A 24,921-nucleotide genomic window follows, 5' to 3' on the forward strand; every position below is an offset into this window, starting at 1 on the left:
TTAAAAAGGAACATATTTTCCAGAAAATAATTTTCTTATCTCTGCCAGAATTTTCTTCTATAAGCACAACACAGTATTTTTTTTTCCACAGTATTTTTTTAATAGGCATATTCTCAGGTGTCTCTTTTCTGAGAATAATATACTACACTTAAGATGTATAACATAAAAAGGTGAGACAACATTTAAAAGCTTAAGAAAAAAACCAATGATTCTTAATAACTGATAGAATTTATTACCAGTTTCATTTCCAATGATGGTTCTATAAAATATAGTATAATTTCGGATAAATCCGTTCTGAACATCAACAGGAAGTTGGTCCCACTCTAAGACAGCTTCATTTTTCCCCACTTTTTTCGTCCGAACAGTAGGTCCTTTGGAAGGTGCTAAAACAGAATAAAAGTATTTGATAACTAAAAATTACTATGATTTAGTGAGTCACTAGGATTTACTAAAATTTAATTATATTATTTGAACATTATGAGACATACCCTTATTTTAAAAAGAAAAAAATGTCTTTGTTAATACAAAACTCAACATATTTCAAAGAAAATGAATTTGGACTTACGAGCTTGTTTAAGGTATGCCTTTATAGACTCAGGGCTTCCTGGTCCATCAGTATATACTGGAGTAACTGTTATCAAATAACATTTGCTCTCTGCTAGGTTCCCTAAAGAAATAATGGGAGAGTAAGCATTTTTCCCCACATAACAAAAAAGTCTACATTCCATTATTAACTTTACATTATAAATTTCATGACTATTGAACTTTCTTTTCTTTTAAAACTACAGCTTTTTAAGCAAGCATTGCCTTTTGTGTACTGGATTCAAGCTTAATTGAATAAAGCTTTTCATTAAAGTAAAAGCTTACTTTTATTGCCAATACAGTAGATTAAAAAATATATTGTTAGTAAAAGTACTTATTATATTTATATTCAGGACTTATAAAACTCTGATCTCAAATTATCATTGGTCTTATAGTTTGACATTGTACATCTTAACTACTTCTCTGAGAACTGCCTAATGACCCATTTATAAGAGCCAGGGAAAGCATTAATGGCCCTGGTTTGTCAAACCAGGGAAAAAAAGAATTAGTGCCATTTCCCCCAGAAAGTAATATATATTATTTTTTTTATTTACTATATGAAATTTATTGTCAAATTGGTTTCCATACAACACTCAGTGCTCATCCCAAAAGATGCCCTCTTCGATACCCATCACCTACCCTCCCCTTGCTCCCACCCCCCATCAACCCTCAGTTTGTTCTCAGTTTTTAAGAGTCTCTTATGCTTTGGCTCTCTCCCACTCTAACCTCTTTTTTTTTTTTTCTCTTCCCCTCCCCCATGGGTTTCTGTTAAGTTTCTCAGGATCCACATAAGAGTGAAAACATATGGTATCTGTCTTTTTCTGTATGGCTTATTCCACTTAGCATCACACTCTCCAGTTCCATCCATGTTGCTACAAAGGGCCATATTTCATTCTTTCTCATTGCCACATAGTACTCCCTTGTGTATATAAACCACAATTTCTTTATCTATTCATCAGTTGATGGACATTTAGGCTAAGAAAGTAATATTAAAAAGCCATCTTGAATACCTCTTTTATTTATAATCTCTCCATATTAAATCTTTTTTATACAGCCACTTTATCTGCCCACAACAGAAAATAAGGTATTTGTTATACCAAAGTTTATACTTTTAACAAGAACTTTTATTTCCTTAACTTAATTCACAAAGTTATATACGACAGCTCCTTTGCTTTCTTAAACAGAATAATTTTACTTTTTCTTGATGACTCAATATTATCAAGAAGATAAAGAATTTTTAGACTCTGTTGTAATACAGCGATGTTATCAGGACTACTGAGCCACTGGATCTACCTGTGCAACCTGAAGGTCTCTAGAGATTATGCGAGGCTTAATTAAAAACATTTCTATTGTCCAGTTACTATCAACGTGTCTTCTCTCTAGCTCCACCTTTCTTTTAATTTGATAAGGCTAGTAGACTAGACAACCAAATTTATTAAAACTTTTTTTTTTAAGTTTATTTATGTATTTTTGAGAAAGAAAGAAAACAGCGTGAGGTGGGAGGGGCATAGAGAGGGAGAGAAAGAATTCCAAGCAGGCTCTGCATTGTCAGCACAGAGCCCAATGCAGGGCTCAAACTCAGGAAACAGTGAGATCATGACCTGAGCTGAAACCATGAGTCAGATGTTTAACTGAGTGAGCCACCCAAGTGCCCCTATTGTTTTTTTAAATGATAGGTTAATGAGGGCCAAACAGCCTATTTCATAAATAAAGCTCACAAAATTTTATGGCAGATATGTCTTTGCTTAGAGCTTTTCTTTCAGCAATCATATTATTCATAATTGAATTCTAACGGTTATCCTTCTTTACTAAATAAAACACATAAAAGCTGAGTGTTTTGTCTTTAAAGTTGTTCTCTTCAAAGCCACATAAAAAGTTGTACCTTAAAATGCAGAGCAATCTACCACTTTGGAGCTCTACGGTATCATTAGAACTTCCAGTTAAAAGATGTAAGGAAATCTGAATTCTAGTTCTGCTTCCCCTATTCAACAACTTTAAGAGGTTAACAAGTCATTCATATGCTATAGGAAAATATCTTCTCACTGAAGGATGAGGAAGTTAAATCAGGTAAAGAACCATTCAACTAATTACCAGCAGCGATCAGATTATCTTAGATTTGTCTTTTACTTTACAGTTTTGTTAGTGCTCCTTTGATGATCAAAACACTGAACCATAAACAGAAGATACTATTAACTCTGCTTTGTCCATAAACAGATCCTGTAGTTCATTCAGTGAGATTAAATGTGACTTGATGAGAGTCACACATCGACAAAACTATATGTAACTTTTAACTATCATAAACTGAAACTCTTCAATAGACCACAATATCTGTAAAACAGACAAAAATATGTAAAAGAAAAATCTGTCTGAAGAGTTACACTAAGGATTTCAAGTTAAGTTTTTTCTAGCTAGGAATACCTCTTAGAAAGGTGCGGTGTACAGTGCCATCTTCTTGTTGCCAGTCTGGGATGCACGGCGATTTATCTGATAATACACACCACTCAAGTATATACTTGTTTACAGATTCATTTGGAGCAGTCCATTCTACCCAAAGCATATTATCTTTGGGAAATGCTTTAAGATCCGTGACCGGGCGAGTAGCTTTAAAACAAAATTTGAAAACTGGTGTGATAAATGAACATTAAAAAATTTCAAATTTTGATGTTTTACATTTCCAAACTTGCTATCAGTTTTTGTAGTATATAATATTAATATGTATTTCCATTAACAAAAACACTTTATTATAATTTACAAATAGACAGTAAATTTATTTTGAAACTAAAATTCTTCCTTTCCCCAAATTCTTCAAATGTTTTGTGTACGTAAATGGAAATATTTTCTTCTTTGAAAACCATAAACAATATATTTAAGTCATATTCATATATGGCTCCCAAAGCTTTTAAATAATAAAGAAAACGAGATAATTAGAAAATGAGTAAATAAATAAGTAGTTTACTTCAAAGTTTAAGTGAGCCACATGATAATGGAATGAATTATTTCATTGCTGACTGATTTCTAAAACTATTATAATCGATACTGAAGAGGCAGTCTCAGAATAATTATGTATTAGGTATTAGAATATGTATTATGTATATGTATTATGAACCACTTTTCCCATCTCACAGATACAAACCTTGAAAATTATAGGCAGGGATAGTTAAAACAGCTGCATCTGATTTGCCAACCAGATTTCTTGCTGTCAGAGTTGCTATGTAACGATCATTTGTGAGGTTTACTGTCCATTTTGTGTCATTCACTGTATAATTCTGTAAACGTGATTTCCATCTTATGAGAGTCACTTCATAATCCAAAATTTTTCCATTGGCTTCAAAAGGAGGCAACGTCTATAATAAAATAATTTTAAAAATGTATTTAACAAATCTTTAATCATTTTTTTTCATGTTCACAAATTCTGCTGTTACGTCAAACCTCCATGTTTAACTGAAAGGCACTGGCAACCTTATTTTCAACTCACAACCTTAAGTAAAACTACTATATAGTGAATGAAGAGTAAACACATGACTTTGACTAACAGGGAAAGTAAAGTAGCACCATTCTGTTAGCTTTTAGTTCTGTAAACTATTGTGCACTGTGACTATCTGGCCCTAAATCATCTTAGGCTGGAGTACTTTTCTCTCTACCATTTCTTAGTATGGTACACTTTAACACTTATAGACTTGACAGTCATTGTGTAATTCCTATTATTGGCATACAGTTTGATTACCCAAAACCTTTATTAACTATTTTCTATGAGGCACTCAGGAAAGTTCAAGGACAGACAGGATCCTTCTTACAAACTTTCATAGAACTGTGCAGTATCTGTGAACTGCAGTTCATGATCCTTTTATGTAGTATATATAAAACTCTGTTTCTATTAAATGCTTTGCTGATATTAAGATGAATAAAAATGTAAGTTAAAAAAACTACACTCATAATGCCAAAAAAATGTACTATGTAAGCAATAAAAGAATATAAACATGCATTTTTTTTCTTTACCTTCCATATGAGTTGCACAGATCTATAGCCGTGAGTATGGGATGGCTCTATCTTATACCAGAAACTTGGTGCCTTGGATGGTCCTAAAGAAATGATATAAACTTTTTAAAATAAAAGTTTTTATCATAGCAGTAAAATATAATCCTGGAAATTATTCTCTTATTCTCTTACTTTGTTCTTATTCTTGCCATTCAATCAAATGATGTATCTTTTTTTACATGTTTATGTATTTTGAGAGAGAGAAGAGAGACAAAGGGAGAATGGGGGAGGGGCAGAGAGAGTGGAAGAGAAAATCCCAAGCAGATCCTGTGTGGTTAGCATGGAGCCGGATGCAGGGCTTGAATGCATGAACCGTGAGATCACAACCTGAGCTGAAATCAAGAGTCAGAAGCTCAACCGACAGCTCCACCCAGGAACCCCTAAACTAGCATTTTTCCCATTGCAGCACACCATGCCTGGGTCTTCCTTTATAGAGGAAGATAGCTTGATGATATAGATTAGAATGCTTTTTTTAAAATTGTAAAGCTACAAATATATCCTAAGGTATACCAAAAATGCATCACCATTTCTTACTGCTAAAAATTAAACCGAAAAACCGTATTTAAATATACACTTAAAACCCCTAAATGTGGGGCACCTGGGTGCCTCAGTCGGTTGAGACTCTGACTTCGACTCAGGTCATGGGTTTAAGCCTCATGCTGGGCTTTTCATAGACAGCACAAGTCTTTGGATTCTTTGTCTCCCTCTCTGCACCCTCCGCCCACCAATCACATTCTCTCCCTCTCTCTCTCTCAAAAATAAATACACATTAAGAAAAAAAAACCCTAAATGTACATATATGAGAATACAAAAAATAATAAATTGAATAAATATGGGCTAAGTTTATTATCTTACGGTGGGATGACTGTTAACAGGGTATAATAAAAATGAATTCATAGTACTGTTGCGATAATCACCAAACATGTGAAAAATGAAAAAGCACTTTACAGGATCAGGGCACATGGGTGGCTCAGTCGTTTGAGCACCTGATTCTTGATTTCGGCTCAGGTCATGATCTCACGGGTTCATGAGATCAAGTCCAACGTCTGGCTCTGTGCTGACAGTACGGAGGCTGCTAGGGATTCTCTCCCTCCTTCTCTCACTACCCCTCCCCAGCTTATATGTGCATGTGTGTGCTCTACCTCAAAATAAATAAATAAACTTATAAAACCAAATATCAAATGCCAGTAATTAGGTTTTCAAAATTCCTATAGGATCAACTGATTTTTCAAAAAAGGATCTGAGTAACATCTAAACTGTGATGTGCTCATTATAAAGAGGTAATTACAGAGGACAAAACAAAGAGGAAAGACAGACAAGGGAGGCTGGGGAAAAGACTGCCAGTATAAGGGGTTCAAATAGATACACACGCATCAGTATACAAGAAATTATAAAAAAAAATGTTATAGGCCAGAAAGATTTCCTAACATGAAAAGAACCTGGAGGCATCATTCATTAAGTTGAAGAAATGCTTATCTAAATGGCTCATAATTTTCTGGGTATCTGTCTGATTTGACAAAGGTTATGTACCATCTCCCCAGAAAATGCACACAGGCACTAACTACAATATTTTGTCCACATTTTAAAGTAGTTCAGCAACCCCTGCCCCCCAAACTGACCCAACCAGTTTTCAAGACCTCTATGATGCCAGTTTAAGAATTCCTGGGGGCACCTGGGTGGCTCAGTTGGTTAAGTATCTGACTCTCAGTTTCGGCTCAGGTAATGATCTCACGGTTTTGAGTTCGGGCCCCACATTGGGCTCTGTGCTGACAGTGTGGAGTCTGCTTGGGATTCTCTCTCTGCCTCTCCCCCACTTGCGCTGTCTCTGTCTCTCTCTAAATAAATAAATAAACTTAAATTAAAAATAAAAAAAAAAGAATTCCCAGCCAAGACAAAGGAATCTGGTTGAGGACCCAACTCAGGACCCAATTCAGCAACAGCAGGATTGCTTTCTTTCATGTCATTTATGAGAATAAGAGAAAATTCTTAGTGGAGAGGGGTAGTTTACTATTCTGCCTTTTGAGATTGTCACTTCACCTATCTAAACTGCTAGTAGAGCTGGAAATGAAGGGATATAGGTGGTACAGAAGGTTTTAAAGCCATAGTTGTTGCTATTGACATCTAAAGGGTGAAACTAGAATGAAAAATGTTCAGAAAGAAAAATCTCTATGCCACAGGACTACTTCTTGATTGTTATACAATAAATAAGTAATGTTAGGTGTTTTGGGGAGGGGATCTTACCTTATAACATACACCCTTTTATAACTTTTGGATTGTGCACTATATGCCCTATATGATCGTGGAGAGGAAAAAGGGAAAATGATAATAAACTAACCAACCTAAACTTTAGGATCCTTTTCTAGGGGTTTATTAAGTGATGGTAGGGAAAAAAATGAATAAAAATATAGTACAAATATATTTCTGATAGTGAGAGTCTATGGTATATTTTGTTAACGTTATTTTAATGACTCAGGATATGATTCTCTAGTTAGGGATACTGTGAAACATTCCCTTTTAATAAAACGTTTTGGATTTAACTGTTATGTCAATGGTTTTCTCAAGGTATCTAAAAAAAATTCCATGGTAATCTTCTTTCATTAGTAATCAAATAGAGTTATACAATCAATAATGCACATTTTATATCTTTATGTCCTTAAAAATAAAAGTGTAAAATATAAGTTTGAACAGAATGATCACAAAGTAAGAAGCAATGAGGTTTATACTATTAAGACCTGACACAAGTCATAGCCATAATTCCAAACCTTTACTTCTTCATGGATCTTAATTACTTACTGTCTTCATATGTGATCCCACTGGCTTCTTCACTCCAGTCACTCCAGAATCCTTTACCATCTTCCTTCATACAACGAATCCTAAACACATATTCTGTGAAAGGCTTAAGGTCCTGGACAGTGAAAGAAGTTCTACTGGATGCTGTATCTTCAGGAGGAATCTGAAATCAAAGCAAACCAATCAACAAAAAAAAACCATGGAATTTATTATAAGTGTCCTAAATTCCATTAAGATCTTAGAAATTGATTTAATAAAAGAAAACTAACAAACAAACGCTGGAAAGAAATAAATGCAAGTCAAAAAGCAGTCAGAGTCAGTAAGTTAACAGATTTGGGAAGTATGGAACTATCTATTATTAATCCTTCCTTCCTTTTCTTGATTTTTATATCATCCTTCCATGAAGCCTGTAACACATAGGGTCTCAGCAGGAAAGAGATGGCGTATTCCAATTAGACTTTAATTCAAGAAGGGTTTACTAAAGGAAATATGGGTAGAGTGTAGGGAAAACTTAGGCAGTGGTCAGTACTCTGGGGCTTGTCACTGTTACCACCCCTAGCCCCAAAGGGACGAGGGGAAGTAGCAGAAACTGGGAGAGGAGGGTGAGACAGGGTTAACTTGACAGGACCAGTGACCTTAGGCTGAGAGACAGCAGCTCCAGGGAGGAAGCAGGGAAAATAATATGCTCACTTCACTGCACTTCTCTCCTCTCTTGTGCTAGGCCCTCTTCCCCCTCCTCCCATTAATCACATTCACTAGGAAACCAGAGACAATGTGAACCCACAGATGAAATTCATACAGGTCAGCATTCCAAGACAAAGAGTAGGGTAGAGAAGAACAGAGTGTAACTCTGGATAGGCAAAATGAAGCCCAATCAAGAAAAATAAAAACTATCATTGCATATAAACTTGGTTTTCAGGAAACGAGAGAATAAAGATAAATGATTCTTTCTACTACTATGGGATTCCAATATTGAATACAAAAATAGGGGCCTTTTTTTCTATCAGTGAATTAAGATTCTATGTTATTAAAAATATTTTGAAGTTTAGGTATGTATCCTCTCTGTACAACATGAAGCATTAATCCATTTTTGTTTGTTGCTTTTTCTGGTTTTATTTTGAGCCCTTTAAGTGGAATGGAGAGCAGAAGTAGTAAGGTCATGGGCTCAAATCCCTTATGAACTCATTACTGCAATAAGAGACAGCAAAAGCATACTGTTAGTGATAAATGAAATTACAACAAAGAATATTATGGGGAACACAAAGCTATGGTGACAGACATCCTTTTAAAAAGTTCTAAGTACTCTGGGTACACTATTCTTTTCCTTTTCAGGCTTAGAAGTTCCCCAATAATTCCTTCCTCTACTAAGAGGTTGACAAGCTTTCTAAAAAGGACTAGATAGTAAATATTTTAGGTTGTGGGCCAGATACTCTCTGTTCCAAGTCAACTCGTCCACTGTGGCACAAAGTAGCCAAAGACAATATTAAAAAAAATGAGTGTGGCTTTGTTTATAAGAACAGATGGCAGGATGAAATTGGCCTCCAGATTTAGTTAAACCCTGCTCTCTACCTTTGCTATATAATCTCTTCATATACTCCCCCACTTAATTCTTATTTTTTGTGTTCCTTTCACCTCCCACCAAAAATACTATTTCTTGCCACCCTACATCCCTTCCATACTTCATGTAAAGGCTACTGTACTCAGCAAGACTATATTTTCTATCCGAATGTCTTCCTGTTTGCCCTTGCATGAAATACAGATCAAGAAGAGGTGTGAAACAAAATATTACATATATTCACAACCTTAGTATACTGAGACTTTTAGGTTAGAGGGTTCTAAGACTATCTGCGTAAACAGTAACTTGCAAGTTACCTGGCTCCAGATTGAGGCATCTCTGGTCCTATATTGAATGTTATATTTCAGTCTTATAAAACTCTGAATACTTGAGTTGATCCATGTCAATTTTAAGATACTAGACAGTTCTTCTGAGTTGCTGACTGATAAATTATGTGGTGGATTGGGCTTCACTGAAGAATAAAATAAATCCGAATTTTTATCATTTTTACAACTTCTTATACAGACTCAAAATATACTTATATTTCACTATATTGATTTACTCATCCCATATGAACTAATTTTTCTGAAAACAGTACTTATGTCATACTATTATAATGAAAAGATAACGTTTCTGAAGAAATTTTAGTTTTCTTTGTCAATTTATTATGCTTGTTAATTTTTTCAGGTTCCAATATCAAAAGACAAATATTTATAGGCAAAGAAAAACACAATAAAAATGGACCCCACGTACCATGATTACTATGCTATAAATACTGTTTGGTAACTGCACAAATACCAGCAGATAACATTCAAAATAAAAACTGCTATGAGTGCAGTTGGATTATGGATATTTTTCTTTTTCCAAATTATTTTTAATGTTGATAAAATGAATTTGTAAAAGTCACTAAGATAATAAGTGGTTGTTTCCACATTAAAATTGAAAAACTAATTAATAAGCCATTAAATCTAATAAATTCTCAAATTCAGTGTTATAACTACCTTTATCTACAGGATCAAAATTTATATGATCTGATGTAACCTTCCCAAGGGCATTCTCTGCTTCTACCCAGACTTCAATGTTGACAAAATACACAGGAGAATAATCAACAGTGCATGAGGTGGGGATGTCACGTTTTGTTTTACAATCAGCAAACTTCTCCGTTGCCCTAAATACAAAAATCGAAGAACCGGTCATTAAAAATAGATTTCAAAACATTAGAGTGAAAAATGTTATTTGATGAGACCCAGATTATTACTGCTTAAAATAAATGAATTATAAGTATGAAATAAATTGATCATTAAAAACAAATAAATTTTCTCTAAAACTTGAGTTTGATTTATACCTTACAACACAAAATTATTTTCAAATTTTTACTCCAAGGACATTACATTTATAATACCATGCTCTATCTTCAGTGACCTGTCTCTAAAAATCTATTTCTTGTAATCTTACTACCGTTTCTTTCCATTTCTGAAACAGGATCCTTACTGTACCTGTGATGTCTTTCTTCAAGCACAGTATGCCTTTTCTAAGCACAATATGTTATGAGGTGACAGGAGGATAGGCATAAGAATTTCTGTCACCCCAGAAAATTCCCTTAGCCTCTTTACAGTCAAACCCAGGCAACCACTTTCTAATTTTTATCACCAAAGTTTAAATGATACTATAATATTTACTCACCTATGTTTAAGTTATACATCAATTAAACACACACACACACACACACACTTTTTTTTTTTTAAATAGAAGGGTAAGTGAAATCCAAAACAAAACAGGTAACTTCTATGAATTACTGAGGTATACCTCCAACAGGATACTGTATATTATGTCAGTTAAAAAAATTCCTAAAAATCAAAAGCAAAATGAAATACATGAACTATGACGTTGAGTTGGTGCTGTAACACAGAGAAAATTATTTTAAGTAACTTTAAGACAGCAATTTAACTATATCCTTAATGAAAGAAAAATAATCTTATAATGCTTAGTATTCCTATTGTTGGTGCTGATATTGGCATTGTTATTCTGCAGCTCTTGTGTTTACTGTGAGTTAAAGCAAATGAATAATTATATTGGTGTTGTTGGAAACTAAGGTTTTCAGCAGCGAAGAAAGGAGATGTAGATGTCAGATGAATGAAATTACGTAAAAACAGTCCAGATTTTAAATCGGAAACACTGGTATTAGTTCATGATGTATTTTACCTTAAAGACACTTCCCAGTTCTTTCTGCCAAAAAAGCCAAGAAACAACAACCCAGTACCAGTAAGTTCCCCTAGCACCCAGACTGTAGTCCTGAAATGGTATTTCCTACTAAATGGAAACATGGCTACTTGGGAAATGGCTGATTCTAGGTCTGAGGCACAACATATGAACTTAGAAAATGAACTTGGAAAATCACATCATATCAGAAATGAAGAAAGCTGTCAAAGACTAATGAGTAAAGTCAAAGGAAGAGCCAACCTGAGGAAGTTCCTCTGAACCAAAATGGGACAATGTGAGTACCAAGAAAAATGGTAATGGACCGAAACACATCAAATATATTTAAATATGAATTCATAATGAAGGGATAAACCCTTCATTATTTACCTTTGGAGGATGCCAGGGAACTAAGTCATCATAAAACTAGTTGTAAAGGGAAAAATACCAATACCATTTTCCTTCTAAGAACTGTGTACCTAAGGGTAACCAATGATTGATCAAAGGAAGTTTTGAGTATATCCACTTTAAAAAAAAGATGGAATACCACTATTTTGTACCTCATGTACAAACAATGATCACTGATGATGGCTCAAACCTTTAAGTGAAACACTAACGGGAAGCAACACGGTTTAATTGCCAAAACATCCTGCTGAGTCATAAAAACCATTCACAGAAGAGTACATACTGTATGATTACATGACATTCAGAACAAGCAAAAATCTACAGTGAAGAAAATCTGACAGGTAGCTGCCCTGTGGGATGGGGTGAGACAGGGTGGTGGCTAGGACTGACTGGGAAGGAGCATAAGTGAACTTTCTGGGGGTATGATTATGTTTTAAATCTTGATATGAGTCTGAGTTACATAGCTGTATGTAGTAGCCAAAACTCACTGACTAATAATAAAGTATGTATTTTTAAGATGCACATAAATTTTATGAAAACACAAAAGCTATGGGTGACTGTCTAGTTAATTACATTTAATTAATGATGTAAACACTGAAGCGTGTAAGGGTGAAGTATACTAATTTCTGCAACTCACTTTGAAATGCATTAAAAAAGGTGAAAAGAAGGATGCATAGATACACATTTGTGTGATAAAACAAATACAGTAAAATGCTAATTGCAGGATCTAGGTGATGGGTCTGTATAAACGTTCACTGCAAAGTTCTTCCAGCTTTGATAAAAACTGCTGTCAAGAACAGTTTGTTTATAATCAATTTTTACTTGTGTCTGCAGAGTGTGTCAGTCATGTCAAAGCCAGGTCCAGTACACAAAACCTGTCTTTGCAAAAAAAAAAAAAAAAAAAAAAGAAAAAGAAAAAAAGAATGGGAAATTTTATAATCAATGGATTGAGCTGACAACACACCTGAAACCACTGTTCAATCTTGGTATCAGAAAAGCAAAAATCCTCAACCAAAACATCTGTTAGATCTAATCAAGGAATTCAGTAAAGTTGTAGGATTCAAAATTAAAACACAAAAATCAGTAGCGGTATTTTTACACTTACAAAGAATTTTCTGAAAAAGAAATAAATTTATCCCATTTACAATAGCATCAAAAAAATAAAATAGAAATAAATTTAACTAGGGAGGTGAAAGATCTCTACTCTGAAAACTACAAGATACTAATGAAAGAAATCAAAGAAGACACAATAAGAAAGGTATTCTGTGTTTATGAATTCAAAGAATATTGTTAAAATGTTATCACCACCAAAAGCCATCTGTAGATTCAATGCAATCGTTATCAAAATTCCAATGGCTTTTTTCTTTATACAAAAGTAGAGGAAAACACTCCTAAAATTTATGTGGAAACAGAAAAGACTTTGAATAGTCAAAGAAATCGACTTTTTTTTTCAAATAAGTCTCAATTTTAATAAGATCCTCTACATACACATTTGCTACTGAAAACTGAACTACCACAAAAAGTTTTTATTGTAATTCCAATTTTTGAAAACCAGAAAATCTAGCCTATGCACCCTGCCCTAATTATAATTATGCTCTAGCCAAACCACCCAATATTCTCTATATATTCCTCCTGTGCAAGTTACTTGGCTTCCAATTTGATGTTAGGTTTTCTTGTTGTTTTTTTTCTTTAAATGTTTTTATTTTTGAGAGAGAGTGTGTGAGCAGGGGAAGGGCACACACACACACGCACACACACACACACAATCTGAAGCGGCTCCCAGCTGCCAGCAGAGTCCTACTCTAGAAAGCTCTAGTCTGATTCCTAACCCAAATGAGCCACCCCGGAGCCCCATGTTAGATTAACCTATCTTAATGACTTCAGGCTTCTCAAACACATAAGCAACACTCAAAACCTATTAGTGCTTCCTTGGGTCATATCAAAAAGTGAAACTAAAGTATATTTAAGTCATTCAAATGCAAACTACAGGATTCCTCTCAAATTACAGGTATCAAGGTAGAAAAGACAAGACAGAGCTAATATCATAGATTGTCAAAATCAACTAATTATGCTAACTAATACTTGAGTAGGAAGCCAAGAATACCTGACAGAGAAGACCCTCTTCACAATAAATAGTGCTGGAATAACTGGATATTCACATACAAAAGAATGAAATTATACCCTTATCCTATACCATTCACAAAAATTAACAAAAAATTGAAGACTTAAACGTATGACCTCAAACCATGAAACTCTTAAAAGAAAACACAAGAATGAAGCTGCTTGACATGGATCTTGGAAAAGATTTTTTTGGATACAACACTCAAAGCCCAAGCAAAAATAAAAAATAGGTAGGCGGAACTACATAAACTAAAAATCTTCTGCACAGAAACCATCAACAGAGTGAAAAGACAACCTAAAGAACAGGAAAAAAATACGTGGAAACCACAAATCTGATAAGGGGTTAATATTCTTAATATATAAAGAACTCATCCAACTCAACAGCAAAAAACCAAATAACCCAAATAAAAAATTGACAAAAGACCTGACTAGATTTTTCTCAAAAGATGATAAATGGAAGGGCGGCAGGTACATTAAAAGATGCTCAACATCACTTGTTATGAGAAGAATTTTAATTAAAACCATAATAAGATATCACCACATGCCTATTAGAAGGGCCATCTTCAAAAAGGTAAGAGATAATAAATGCTGGCCTGCATGTGGAGAAAAGGGAACTCATATGCACTGTTGGTGAAACTGAAAATTGCTACAGCCGCTATGAAAAACATTATGTAGGATCTTAAAAAAATTAAAAATAAAACTACCACACATGATCCAGCAATTTCACTTCTGGGAATACATCCAAATGAATAAAAACTGCTAACTTGAAAAGATATCTGCACACCCTGTTCACAGAAGCATTATTTGTAACAGCCAAAGTATGGAAACAACGTACGGGTCCATCAATGGATGAATGGATAAAGAAAGTGTGGTTTATATATACAATGGAATATTATTCACCCATGAAAAACAAGGATCCCACTGACACATCATTTTCTTTCCTTTATTCACAATGCAACTCAAATTTTAAAGTTTTTTTCTGGATGCAATAAAAGGGAAAAATCAGCAATTTTCAAAAACTTTTGTAACCACAAATAACATATAATTTGCATACTATCCAAGACATTTACAATCTAAATTAGATGACAAATAACAAACCCAAGCAAAAAGTATGGACATGGACATAATAAAAGACTGGTGACTAAAAAATTAATCTTTTCCTTGTCTGCGACAACAGGGATAGACCTTGAAGGCATTATGCTAAGTGACATAAGAGAAAGAAAAATACTTATTATTTCACTTGTTTGTGGAATCTAAAACAAACAAACAAGATAAAACTCACACAAAAAAGAGATCAAATCTGTGGTTACCAAAGGCGGTGGGAGGAGCGAGGGGAAATTGGAGGAAGGTAGTCAAAAGGTACAAACTTCTAGTTTTAAGATACTAAGTACTAGGGATATAATGTACAACATGACCATAGCCAACACTACTGTATGATACACAGGGAAGATGTTGAATAAATCTTATAAGTTACCACAAGGAGAAATTTTTTTTCCTCTTTAAAAAAATTATACCAATATGAAAAGTTGGATGTTAGATAAACCTATTGTGGTAATCATTTCACAGTACATGTAAATCAAACCACCACGCTATGCGCCTTAAACTTACACAGTGATGTATATCAATTATTTCACAATAGGATTGGAAAAGATAAAAATGACTGTCAGAAAGAGTAGACATAAATTGTCTAACTGCTTATTACTCCAGTTTAAATCAAGATAAAAGGTGGTGTGTACCTTTAGGAAAAAAAACAAAGAGGAAAAAGAGAAAAAGAGTCAAACACTATGTGGTGGTTCCTGACTGGAGGTATATACCACCCTTACAAATTACTTTTGAAAAAAAAAAAAAGAAAGAAAAAGGTACCACACACAAATCTGATTGTCTAGATGTAACAGCAATTTTTAGGATGGCACAAAGGAACATGTTAAACAATGTGTAACTGCAACTTTAACAACTGAATTGCAAAGAAGAAGAAAGAAGAGAAAACCAGGTGGAACCTATGGTAAAGACAAACTTATAAAACGTTATTAATTTGCAATGCATAGAGATTATTTAGATTGTGATTTGAACACATGTAAAAATATATAGGTATATTCATGACAGAGCACAGGTAATACAGTCAATGATAATGTCATAGTGTATGACAGATGGTAGCTATGCTTATGGTGAGCACTGCACAAGGTATACAGAATTTGAATCACTATATTGTACAGCTCAAACTATTTTAAAACTGTGTCAACTATACTAAAAAAATATTAAAAAGATGTATATACTTATATATCATGAGACATGATACTAACTGAAAATGCAACGATATACTGAAGTATTTTCAATTCTATTGCAGTATAATAATGGTATGTAGTTATGGGTACTTTAAAAAAAAAAAGTTTACTCAGTTTTGAGAGACAGAGCGTGAAAAGGGGAAAGGGAGAAAGGGAGAGGGAGACACAGAATTGGAAGCAGGCTCCAGGCTCTGAGCTGTCAGTGCAGAGCCCAACACGGGGCTCAAACTCATGAACAGTGAGATCATAACCTGAGCTGAAGTTGGCTGCTTAAACTGACTGGGCTACCCAGGTGCCCCGGTAGTTATGGGTCTTAAAAAAGGGTCCTTATCTTTTAGAGATATGTACTGAAATATTTATGGATGAGATGATATGATGTCTGAGATTTTAAGATAATCTGGGGTGGGATATATATAAGATTGGTCATGAGCTCATCATTACTAAAGCTGGATGATAAACACAATGGGGATTTATTATACTATTCTTTCCACTTTTAAATGTTTCAGATGTCCTAAAATAAAAGCTTAAACAAATGTCTAAAAATCTGAGACACCTGGGTGGCTCAGTGGGTTAAGTGTCCGACTCTTGACTTTGGCTCAGGTGAGAAGTTCGAGTCTCACATAGGGCTCTATGCTGACAATATAAAGCCTGCTTGGCTCTCCCTCTTTCTCTGCCCCTTCCCTGCTTGTGCTCTCGCTTGCTGACTCTCAAAACAAACAAATAAATAAACAAACAAGCATTAAAATGAAAAAATGTTTAGAATTTTGCATTTAATATTTCTACTTGAAGAAATAAAAACTCCAGCACAAATGACTAATTTACTAAATTTAACATAAAAAAAACAAGAACAACTTGCCATTCAGATTTTAAAGTGAAGTTTGTTTCCAGGTATGTTTCCCTTCCAGGATCCCACTGACACATCATTTTCTTTCCTTCATTTACAATGCAACTCAAGTTTTTAGGTTTTTCTGGAGGCACTAATAGGGAAAAATCAGCAAATTTCAAAAAGCTTTTTGACCACAAATAACATACAATTTATATACTACCCAAGATATTTAAAACCTAAATGAGATGATAAATTAACAAACCTAAGCAAAAAGTATAGAAGACTGATGACTAAAAAACGAATCTTTTCTATTTGCACTCATACTTTTTAGATTAAATAATACATATTTTCTATACTAACTGTCATAACTCATGTTTCAAATTGTCTACACAAAATCAATTTTCATTTATAACTGGATGTCAATATTAACTGATTTCTCCATGAAGTTTATTTTAATAATACTGCATATGTTATTAAAGGCAATTAAATGGAAACAAAAATAATTATATTTCTCTTCCTATTACTTTCCAAAACTCTGCTGGAGGAAAAGCAAATCCCAAAATTATGGTTTTGGGTATCCATAAATTTGATAATCCACTCTTGGGTCACACTAAGTTTATTTACTCTGACATAGGACTTTCTCCAGTATTTCTTCACTTTCGCCAGTTAGTTGCTTTATATGTGCATCTTCTCGGCAATTAAGGGATACTGAAAGTTACTATGACTACATTCATAAACTTCAACAATGTTTTGTGGGTCTCATGTCAAAACATTTTTTTAGAAAACTGATGGATACCTGACTTTCATAAAAGAGAAAACTTACGTTACTCTTCAGGCTTTTTGTATATTATTAATGCAAATATAGTTCCGCTTCAAAACATTTTTTTTAATTAATTATGTCCAAAAGTCACTAAGCCAACAGACTGCCACATTTCATAAAATCCAACAGACATTACAAATGTAATTCAACAGTCATAACAAAGTCTGAAATAAGGCAAAAACAAAACTTACAGCCTGAAATTATTCTGATTCCATAAACATTCTGATCAATCTGTCCAAATGTACGAATGTTGCAAGTGAGTTGAATATTTAATAAAGATATATCTGTAAATGTGACACTAGATGCTGTTCTGTTTATGATGGTATATTGTTCTTTAGGAACAGTAACATGGTTTGTTTTCCAGAAAATGTAATTAGCATTTACATGAAAATAATCCATGCATTTTTCCTTTAGCACACAAACTGCAGTGAAATTAGAACCAAGTTGTACAACTGGAGATTCAGGTTTGATATGACCACATGGCTCTAGAAGTTCACCTGAAAAGGAACAACAGAAAATATAAAAATGGACTGAATTATTCTGGTACAAAATGGTATTTTATATCAAAGCAGTCCCTCAATATTGAATAAATTATCTCTAAAGACAGGAAAAAAGGAACACACAGTAAAAAACAAAACAAAACATGGCCAGAATTCAATGCCTAAATTTGTAAAGAAATACACAAATTATAAGGCTAATGAAAAGAAAAATGTATGTAAGCTTCAGCCCTTTTGATAGTTATTCCAACTTTACTTTAGGAAACACAGACTGCCTGCAGCATGATTCAGACTTATTCCACCACCAATCCTGTTCCTTGATTCAGACCCAAGGTCTAAATTAAACCCTCCAGAAAAGAGGCAGTGGTAGGTTCTGCTCTCCAGTCCTGAATGGTGTTGGGCGGGTAGATGGGGGCAGGGAAGATAGTATGCATGTTCATTTAACAAAATTCAGACAACAAAGTAAACAGCAAGGGAACAAAAAAACCATGGAGACTAGAACAAGATGACCAAATACATGTTTTAGCAGTAAGTATATGGGATAAAATCCCATATTAAAAAACAAAAAAATCAGACCGCATGAAAAAATAACTATACCACAACTATATGCTTTAACTATACTCAATTCCACGCGGATGAAAACTAAATCCCTATCTCCAGCTCTAACTTCCTACTGTTTTCAATAGCTTGAAATACATACCCATGTGAGATTTTCTGTAAGTACTCTAAGGTGAACATATCTAAATATATATGTACCACAGTTCCCTTTAAACTTATTATTTCTCTATCTCTGCTCAGAGCACCATGTGCATCCAGTGATCTAGGCCAGATACCCTGCAGTCACCTTCAATGTCTCTAATTAGATTCCTCCAACTTCCAACTTAACAACACTGCATTGAGTCTTGTTGGCTCCAGATTCTTAATATGTTTATCAACCACTTTCTTACCAGCCCTATTTTGTCTGCTGAAGCTCAGGCCATTACACCACGGCCTGACCTCCTTCCAGTTTATCCTGCATACTACTACCCGAGTTACTATTCAAAATGATCATGTTATTTCCCTATTTTAAATTATTTAATGGTTTCCTGCTACCATCAACATAAAATTCCCAACTACTTGGCATGATTCTAGCCTCACTGCCCAGAAATGTAAGGCAGCTTTCCCTAGAAAATCCCATTTGCCAATGGGTTCTCGGGTGGTTACCTATCCTAACTGAGCTTCAGTTTTTTTCACCTGGAAAATGAAGTTACTAAACAAGTGTTTCTGAGATTAAAAATTACTTATGTAAAACATCTATCTCAATGCCTGATATTCAACAGTCTACCAATAAATGGCAGCCTATCATCATTATTATTAATCTCCAGAGACAATCAAGTCACACTGATAGGGTCTGGAAGGTTCTCTCAAAGTCATCAGGAAGAATTAAAAACAGTTTTTTGCAGTCAAAACTGTACTCCAAAATGGAATCCTGGACTCTCATAAAGCCTATAATGCCCAGAGTAGGAATGTGTATTTCTTTGTTTCAAAACTCATAATGTGGGATGTTTACATGACCTTGCTATTATTTATTTATGTTTACAGTAAATCCCAGTGCATTACTCTAAACTTCCAATTGTATGGAACTTCATCTTGTGGGGTACTAACAAGTTACTCTGATAGTGGGCCAGTCCTTACAAATCCCTAGACCTCACTTTATTCCTTGGTAAAATCGCTCCTATTTTACTTTCTCTAAAGTAATTATAAGGAACAGTAAGTATACAATACACTTTACAGAACTACATGAGACACAACTACAGGCTCAGTATTAATACTTTTTAAACACACAAAATAAGAGAAATACCAAAAATGAACAAATGTTCCAAAGTGAAATACAGGTTCATTAAAATCATCCTATGCTAAATTAATACCATTTTTACAGGGCTACCAGGTTATTTGAGATTAAATTGTTTAGAAAGAAAGCATTTTAATTTTTAAGCATCTGAGAAAGTTAGTTGGGGTAATTACATAGACAAGATGAAGAAATGTGGATTAGAATATACTATAACATGTAATATAGCATGAACATTACAAAACTGTTATTTGGTTGTTCCTGAGTTACAAAAACAGAAATTCCATTGGTTCAAACTAAATTGAATCTTAATTGGTTGATTACTCAAATATAAAAAATACCACAAGAAAAGTCAGCGTGAGAAAGGTCTTGAGTTGAGTAGGCTCAAGTGCCTGCTCTTAGCCCTTGTGCCAGATTGTATTTTCCAAACATGGTCACACCTATATATTTATCCCATCCCACGTGCTCTTCTTACAATGTGACTGATACTCCTTCCACAAAGAAATGGGGTCAACTCCTGCCCTCAGATCTGTGTGGGTACTAATGGCCCTCCGATCTGCCTCAGCTAATGGAGTGTACTATGTGACTTCCAAGGCTAGATCATTAAATGAATACAACTTTTGACTAGCTCTCTTTTTCTCTTTTAGAACATTTGTCCTTGGAACCCAGCCACATGTTGCGGGTGAGCCAAGGTCACATGGGGAGACTACATGCACTGTTCTGGCCAACAAGCCCAGCAAAGTCCTCAAACTACAGCCAGCAACAACACCAGACATATAAATGAATGTGCCTTCACATGATTCTAGTTCCCAATCTTAGAATACTCCAACTGAGGTCCCAGATATCATACAGCAAAGATGAACAGTCCAGCTATTTTATTCATGACACACAAACCGTGAGAAATAATAATGATTGCCATTTTAAGCCTAAAGTTTTAGAGTAATTTGTGAAACAGCAATAACGTGGTCCTGTTATTCTGAACATATTTATTGATAACTTGGCAGAAAACAGAGAGACATCCACACTTATCAAATTAGCAAAGGACAAGACTATGAAGGATTGACAACACTTTGGATCATAATGTTAGGATTAAAATTATATTGAAAAAATAGACCAGTAGGCTAAAACCAAGATAATGAACTATGCCAGAGAGGAAAATACCTCCCATTCAGGCTGATATGAAATAAATACAGGGTAAGGGAGAAATGGCTTAAAAGTAATTCATGTGAAAATAACTTAAGAATTTTCACTGGCTAGTAGCTTAACATGAAACTACAGTCCATCTTAGCTGGAAAAAACTATGTTGATTGAATAAAAATGATATTTAGATCAAAGTAAATTATAAAATTACTATACTCAGACCAAGTCCAGTTTTGGTACATTAAATTCACTTTTTTAAGTGTATTTTATTCAAACCTCAGTAATAATTATATAATTACTATCCTTTTTATAATGTTTACTATGGGCCAGGCACCGTCCAGATGCCTTCTGTATAATAATTCATTTAATCTCCATAATAACCCTAGGAGTTAGGAACCATTATTATTCCCATCTCATAGATCAGGAAACTGAGGCACAGATTAAGCAACTGGCCAAAGTCCTACAGCTGGTAAGTGTGAGAGGTGGGATGGTCTAGTATTTTGAAGGTGCTATGGGCAACCAAAGGAAGAATGAGAAGTGTAATCAGCATGTACAGGGTTAGAAGCCAAGGCTGTAAAAAATAATTAGGATAACTGCGTAAGTTCAATTTGGGGAAGAGAGGCCTCAAGAGACACATAAACACAGTTCTTCAATATGTGAAGAGTTGAACAGTGGGAAGAGAAAGTGGGAGTAGTCTAGAACTAGGGTTAATGGGAAAACATTTCAAGGAGAAAAATTTGGGCTTCAGAATAAGGAAAGATTTCTCAAATAGCAACAATTTTCAAAATAAGCTTTATGTCACTTAAAGTGTTCAAAAAGAGCTGCATTCCTAGATTTAGAAAGGGGATGATTTATAGCAGTGCTTCTCAAACTATCTGTGGTGAAAAGATCAGTATGGCTTTTTCTTCCCCCCAGTCTTTCACAATCTTTGCTCTGTACCATTTTTGATGAGACAAGTCCAGGGATCACATGCTTGGGTATCATGGCTATGTCAAATTGTTAAGAACTTCTAACATTTATTCTTAATTTCTGTACTTAAGGGGACCAGTAACAACAACCAGTTCTCAGATGGGCATCACGTTGTGGTCTAGTTTGAGCAGTACTGCTCCAAGTGACCTCTTTATTCTGGTATCACAATAACACTCCTGCTCAGTGATACCTTTGGCCACTAAATGTAACAGACTTTCCCCTATGTATTAATTGAAAAAAAAAAAAACAAAACCAAAACCCAACAAAACCAACAATATATTTTTTCCCCTCCCCACCTTAAAGTTATTGCCAGTATACAGAAACAGCATTTAGGATTACTGGGTGACTGTTTCAACTCAAATTATAATTTACCAGGAGTATTTTTACATTTCAAAATCATTTTTAACAGCATTATTCTCTCAATAATGATCCTAGAAAAAAAATAAAAATAATTATATAATTATGAAACATAAGATTAATTATAAAATTACATAAAAATATATAAACCTAATTTGTGATGCTGGGAGGAAGGGTATTTCATGAATCTTACCTACAGATTCAGTGGTGAAGAAAATAAACAATGCTTGCACTATCCAAGTTTTCAATGTCAACATCTTGCATTAGATATTTCTGTAAAAGACATAGAATGGTATTATCTTTAATATTTTTTCTCTTACAACACATAATAACACAATTTCTGAAGCTCTTGCTTCCACTGTATAATCATCTTCTAAACGGTGATAAAATTTTATGAGGATGCAGAAAACAAATTTAAGTCTTCAAAACATTTTTCTTTATTCCCACTGGAGTTATGGCTAATAAAATAGTGATGGAAAACAACTTACACTTTAAGATCAATTAAAAAAGCAATCCTGTTTCCTTTGATGTGTAGACTTGTACTATTAGTAAACACTATGTGAGACAATACTTCAGAGAGACAAATTTCTTCATGGCAAAACCCACCAAAACCAACCTCAAAAGATATTTGCCAAAATGGAAAAAAAAAAAAAAGTTTGTAATTCATACCATGACCAAAAATATCCCCTGATATATGAAGAATGCCTACAAATCACTAAAAAATTCCAACACCTAGAAGAAAAACAAGCAAGATGAGCTGAACAGACAATTTATAGAAAAGGAAATACAAGTAATTTAAACATATGAAATGATACTCTCAACTTCACTCATAATGAGAGATGCAAATTAAAACTACCCCAGACAGGAATACAAGATAAAAGAGACACGCTGGAAAACAATTTGGCAGTTCTTTACCAAGTTAAAAGCACATAATAACACTGGGCATTTCCACTCCTAAGAATGTATCCAAGAGAACTAAAAATACATGTCAACATGAAGACTTTTACTCAAATGTTCATAGCAGCTTTAGTCATAATAGTCCCCAACTAAAAAAAATGTCTATCAACTGGTGAATGGATATACAAATACCCAAACAATCGTATATCCATACAATAGCATACCACTCAGCAATACAAGGGAATGAACTAGTGATACATGCAATAGCATGAATGAATCTCAAAACATGTGGAACGAAGGAAGCCAGACACAACAGGCTATGTACTGTATAATTCCATTTACAGGATATTCAACAAATGGCAAAATTAAGGTGACAGAAGGCAGATAAAGGGCTAACTGGGGCTGAAGTGGGGAAGGGGAATAAATGTAAAGAGGCACAAAGGAACTTTCTGGGGTGATGGGAATGTTCTATGACCTGAGTGTGGTGGTGACAAGACTACACATTTAATATTCAAATAGTCAATAGTCAAAATTCACTGAATTGTGTTAAGAATAGTGAAAGCTCTAAGATTTTACCCTACTTGCAAGCTAACAAGTTAGCCTGCCAGTTCTATGGATACTGGCAGAAGACCTGAAACTCCTGTTGTCAGAGACAAAGGACCTGATTACTCACACCAGGAGCAGCATTTTCAGATTATCAGCATTTTCTTGCGCCAGTTGCCTGAGCCCCAATTCCGACACAGCATTGTGAAGAGAGTCAGGTAACACCTGTACACACAGTGGGTTATGTTACAGGAGAGAAGACTGAGCTTAAAAACCCAGATCTTTTCAAACGTCAGTAAGCATGCTTGCCTTTTACTCTGGAGGAAAACATTACCCCTATTTTTCAAGGTTGTAAGCAAACCTTCAAGAGACCTATGAGGAATTGTATCCTAACAAACTGTACAGTAAAAATTGATAAATTTTATTCTTTATAAATTAAAACTCAATTTAAAAAACCCAGCAAAATCTACTTGGACAAGGTGTATACCCAAAAGACATCAGTGCCTCACTCCTCTAAAAGACACGTACAGGAATGTTCATACAAGTTTTAATCATAAATAGTGAAAAGTAGAAGCCCAAAACCAGAGAAATGGTGGAACAGAAAAATTCAAGTAACTAAATCACAGTAATGAAAAAGAATTACAGGTACTCAAAACAAAATGACTGAATCTCACATACAATAGAGAAGAAAGCAATCAGACACAAAAAGTATACATGATTCCCTTTATACAAAGCTCAAAATCAGGCAAATGTAATATGTGGTGATAGAGATCAGAATAGGAGTTATCTTTTTTGGGGGGTGGAGAAGAGGACAGTAGAGAGCAATCTGGGATGCTGGACATGTTCTCTATTTTGGACTATGGTTATGGTCTGTGGACTTCATTGCATGTAAGTTGCACAGTAAAAATAGTAAAAAAATAAAACAAGAACTACCCAATATCATTTCTAGTTTTGGTCAAAAAATAAAAACTAAAAAATTATCAACAGTGTTATGACTGTTGAGAGGTTGAGACTATGAGACTACGACATAAAGGCCGTCTCATACACTGCACATTACAGCATAAAATGGCATAACCTT

The 24,921-nt window shown here is 34.4% G+C and overlaps 1 protein-coding gene across 7 annotated transcripts in view; it reads right to left on the minus strand.

Moving 5' to 3' along the window:
• The window catches only part of IL6ST (interleukin 6 cytokine family signal transducer), a 54,991-nt gene that overhangs the window by 12,230 nt on the left and 17,840 nt on the right, over positions 1 to 24,921 (minus strand). For 4 of the 7 annotated variants that reach the window (XM_047086652.1, XM_047086681.1, XM_047086658.1 and 1 more), the window contains 12 exons: positions 23,974 to 24,068; positions 22,597 to 22,676; positions 17,804 to 18,109; positions 16,823 to 16,943; positions 9,964 to 10,130; positions 9,280 to 9,434; positions 7,411 to 7,570; positions 4,579 to 4,661; positions 3,716 to 3,926; positions 3,001 to 3,183; positions 566 to 667; positions 237 to 383 (listed from right to left, as the gene is read on the minus strand). In XM_047086652.1, coding sequence (XP_046942608.1) covers positions 237 to 383; positions 566 to 667; positions 3,001 to 3,183; positions 3,716 to 3,926; positions 4,579 to 4,661; positions 7,411 to 7,570; positions 9,280 to 9,434; positions 9,964 to 10,130; positions 16,823 to 16,943; positions 17,804 to 18,109; positions 22,597 to 22,660 — 1,699 coding nt within the window. In that variant the 5' untranslated portion in view covers positions 22,661 to 22,676; positions 23,974 to 24,068. Of the gene's footprint in view, positions 1 to 236; positions 384 to 565; positions 668 to 3,000; positions 3,184 to 3,715; positions 3,927 to 4,578; positions 4,662 to 7,410; positions 7,571 to 9,279; positions 9,435 to 9,963; positions 10,131 to 16,822; positions 16,944 to 17,803; positions 18,110 to 22,596; positions 22,677 to 23,973; positions 24,069 to 24,921 lie in introns of those variants that run through there. The other 3 variants (XM_047086691.1, XM_047086672.1, XM_047086701.1) reach the window with 2 other exon arrangements.

Source organism: Lynx rufus, unplaced genomic scaffold (genome assembly GCF_022079265.1).
Source record: "Lynx rufus isolate CCGP_SWC_20201006 ecotype Redwood Valley unplaced genomic scaffold, mLynRuf1.p SCAF_1, whole genome shotgun sequence".
In the NCBI taxonomy this organism is placed as follows: Eukaryota; Metazoa; Chordata; class Mammalia; order Carnivora; family Felidae; genus Lynx; species Lynx rufus.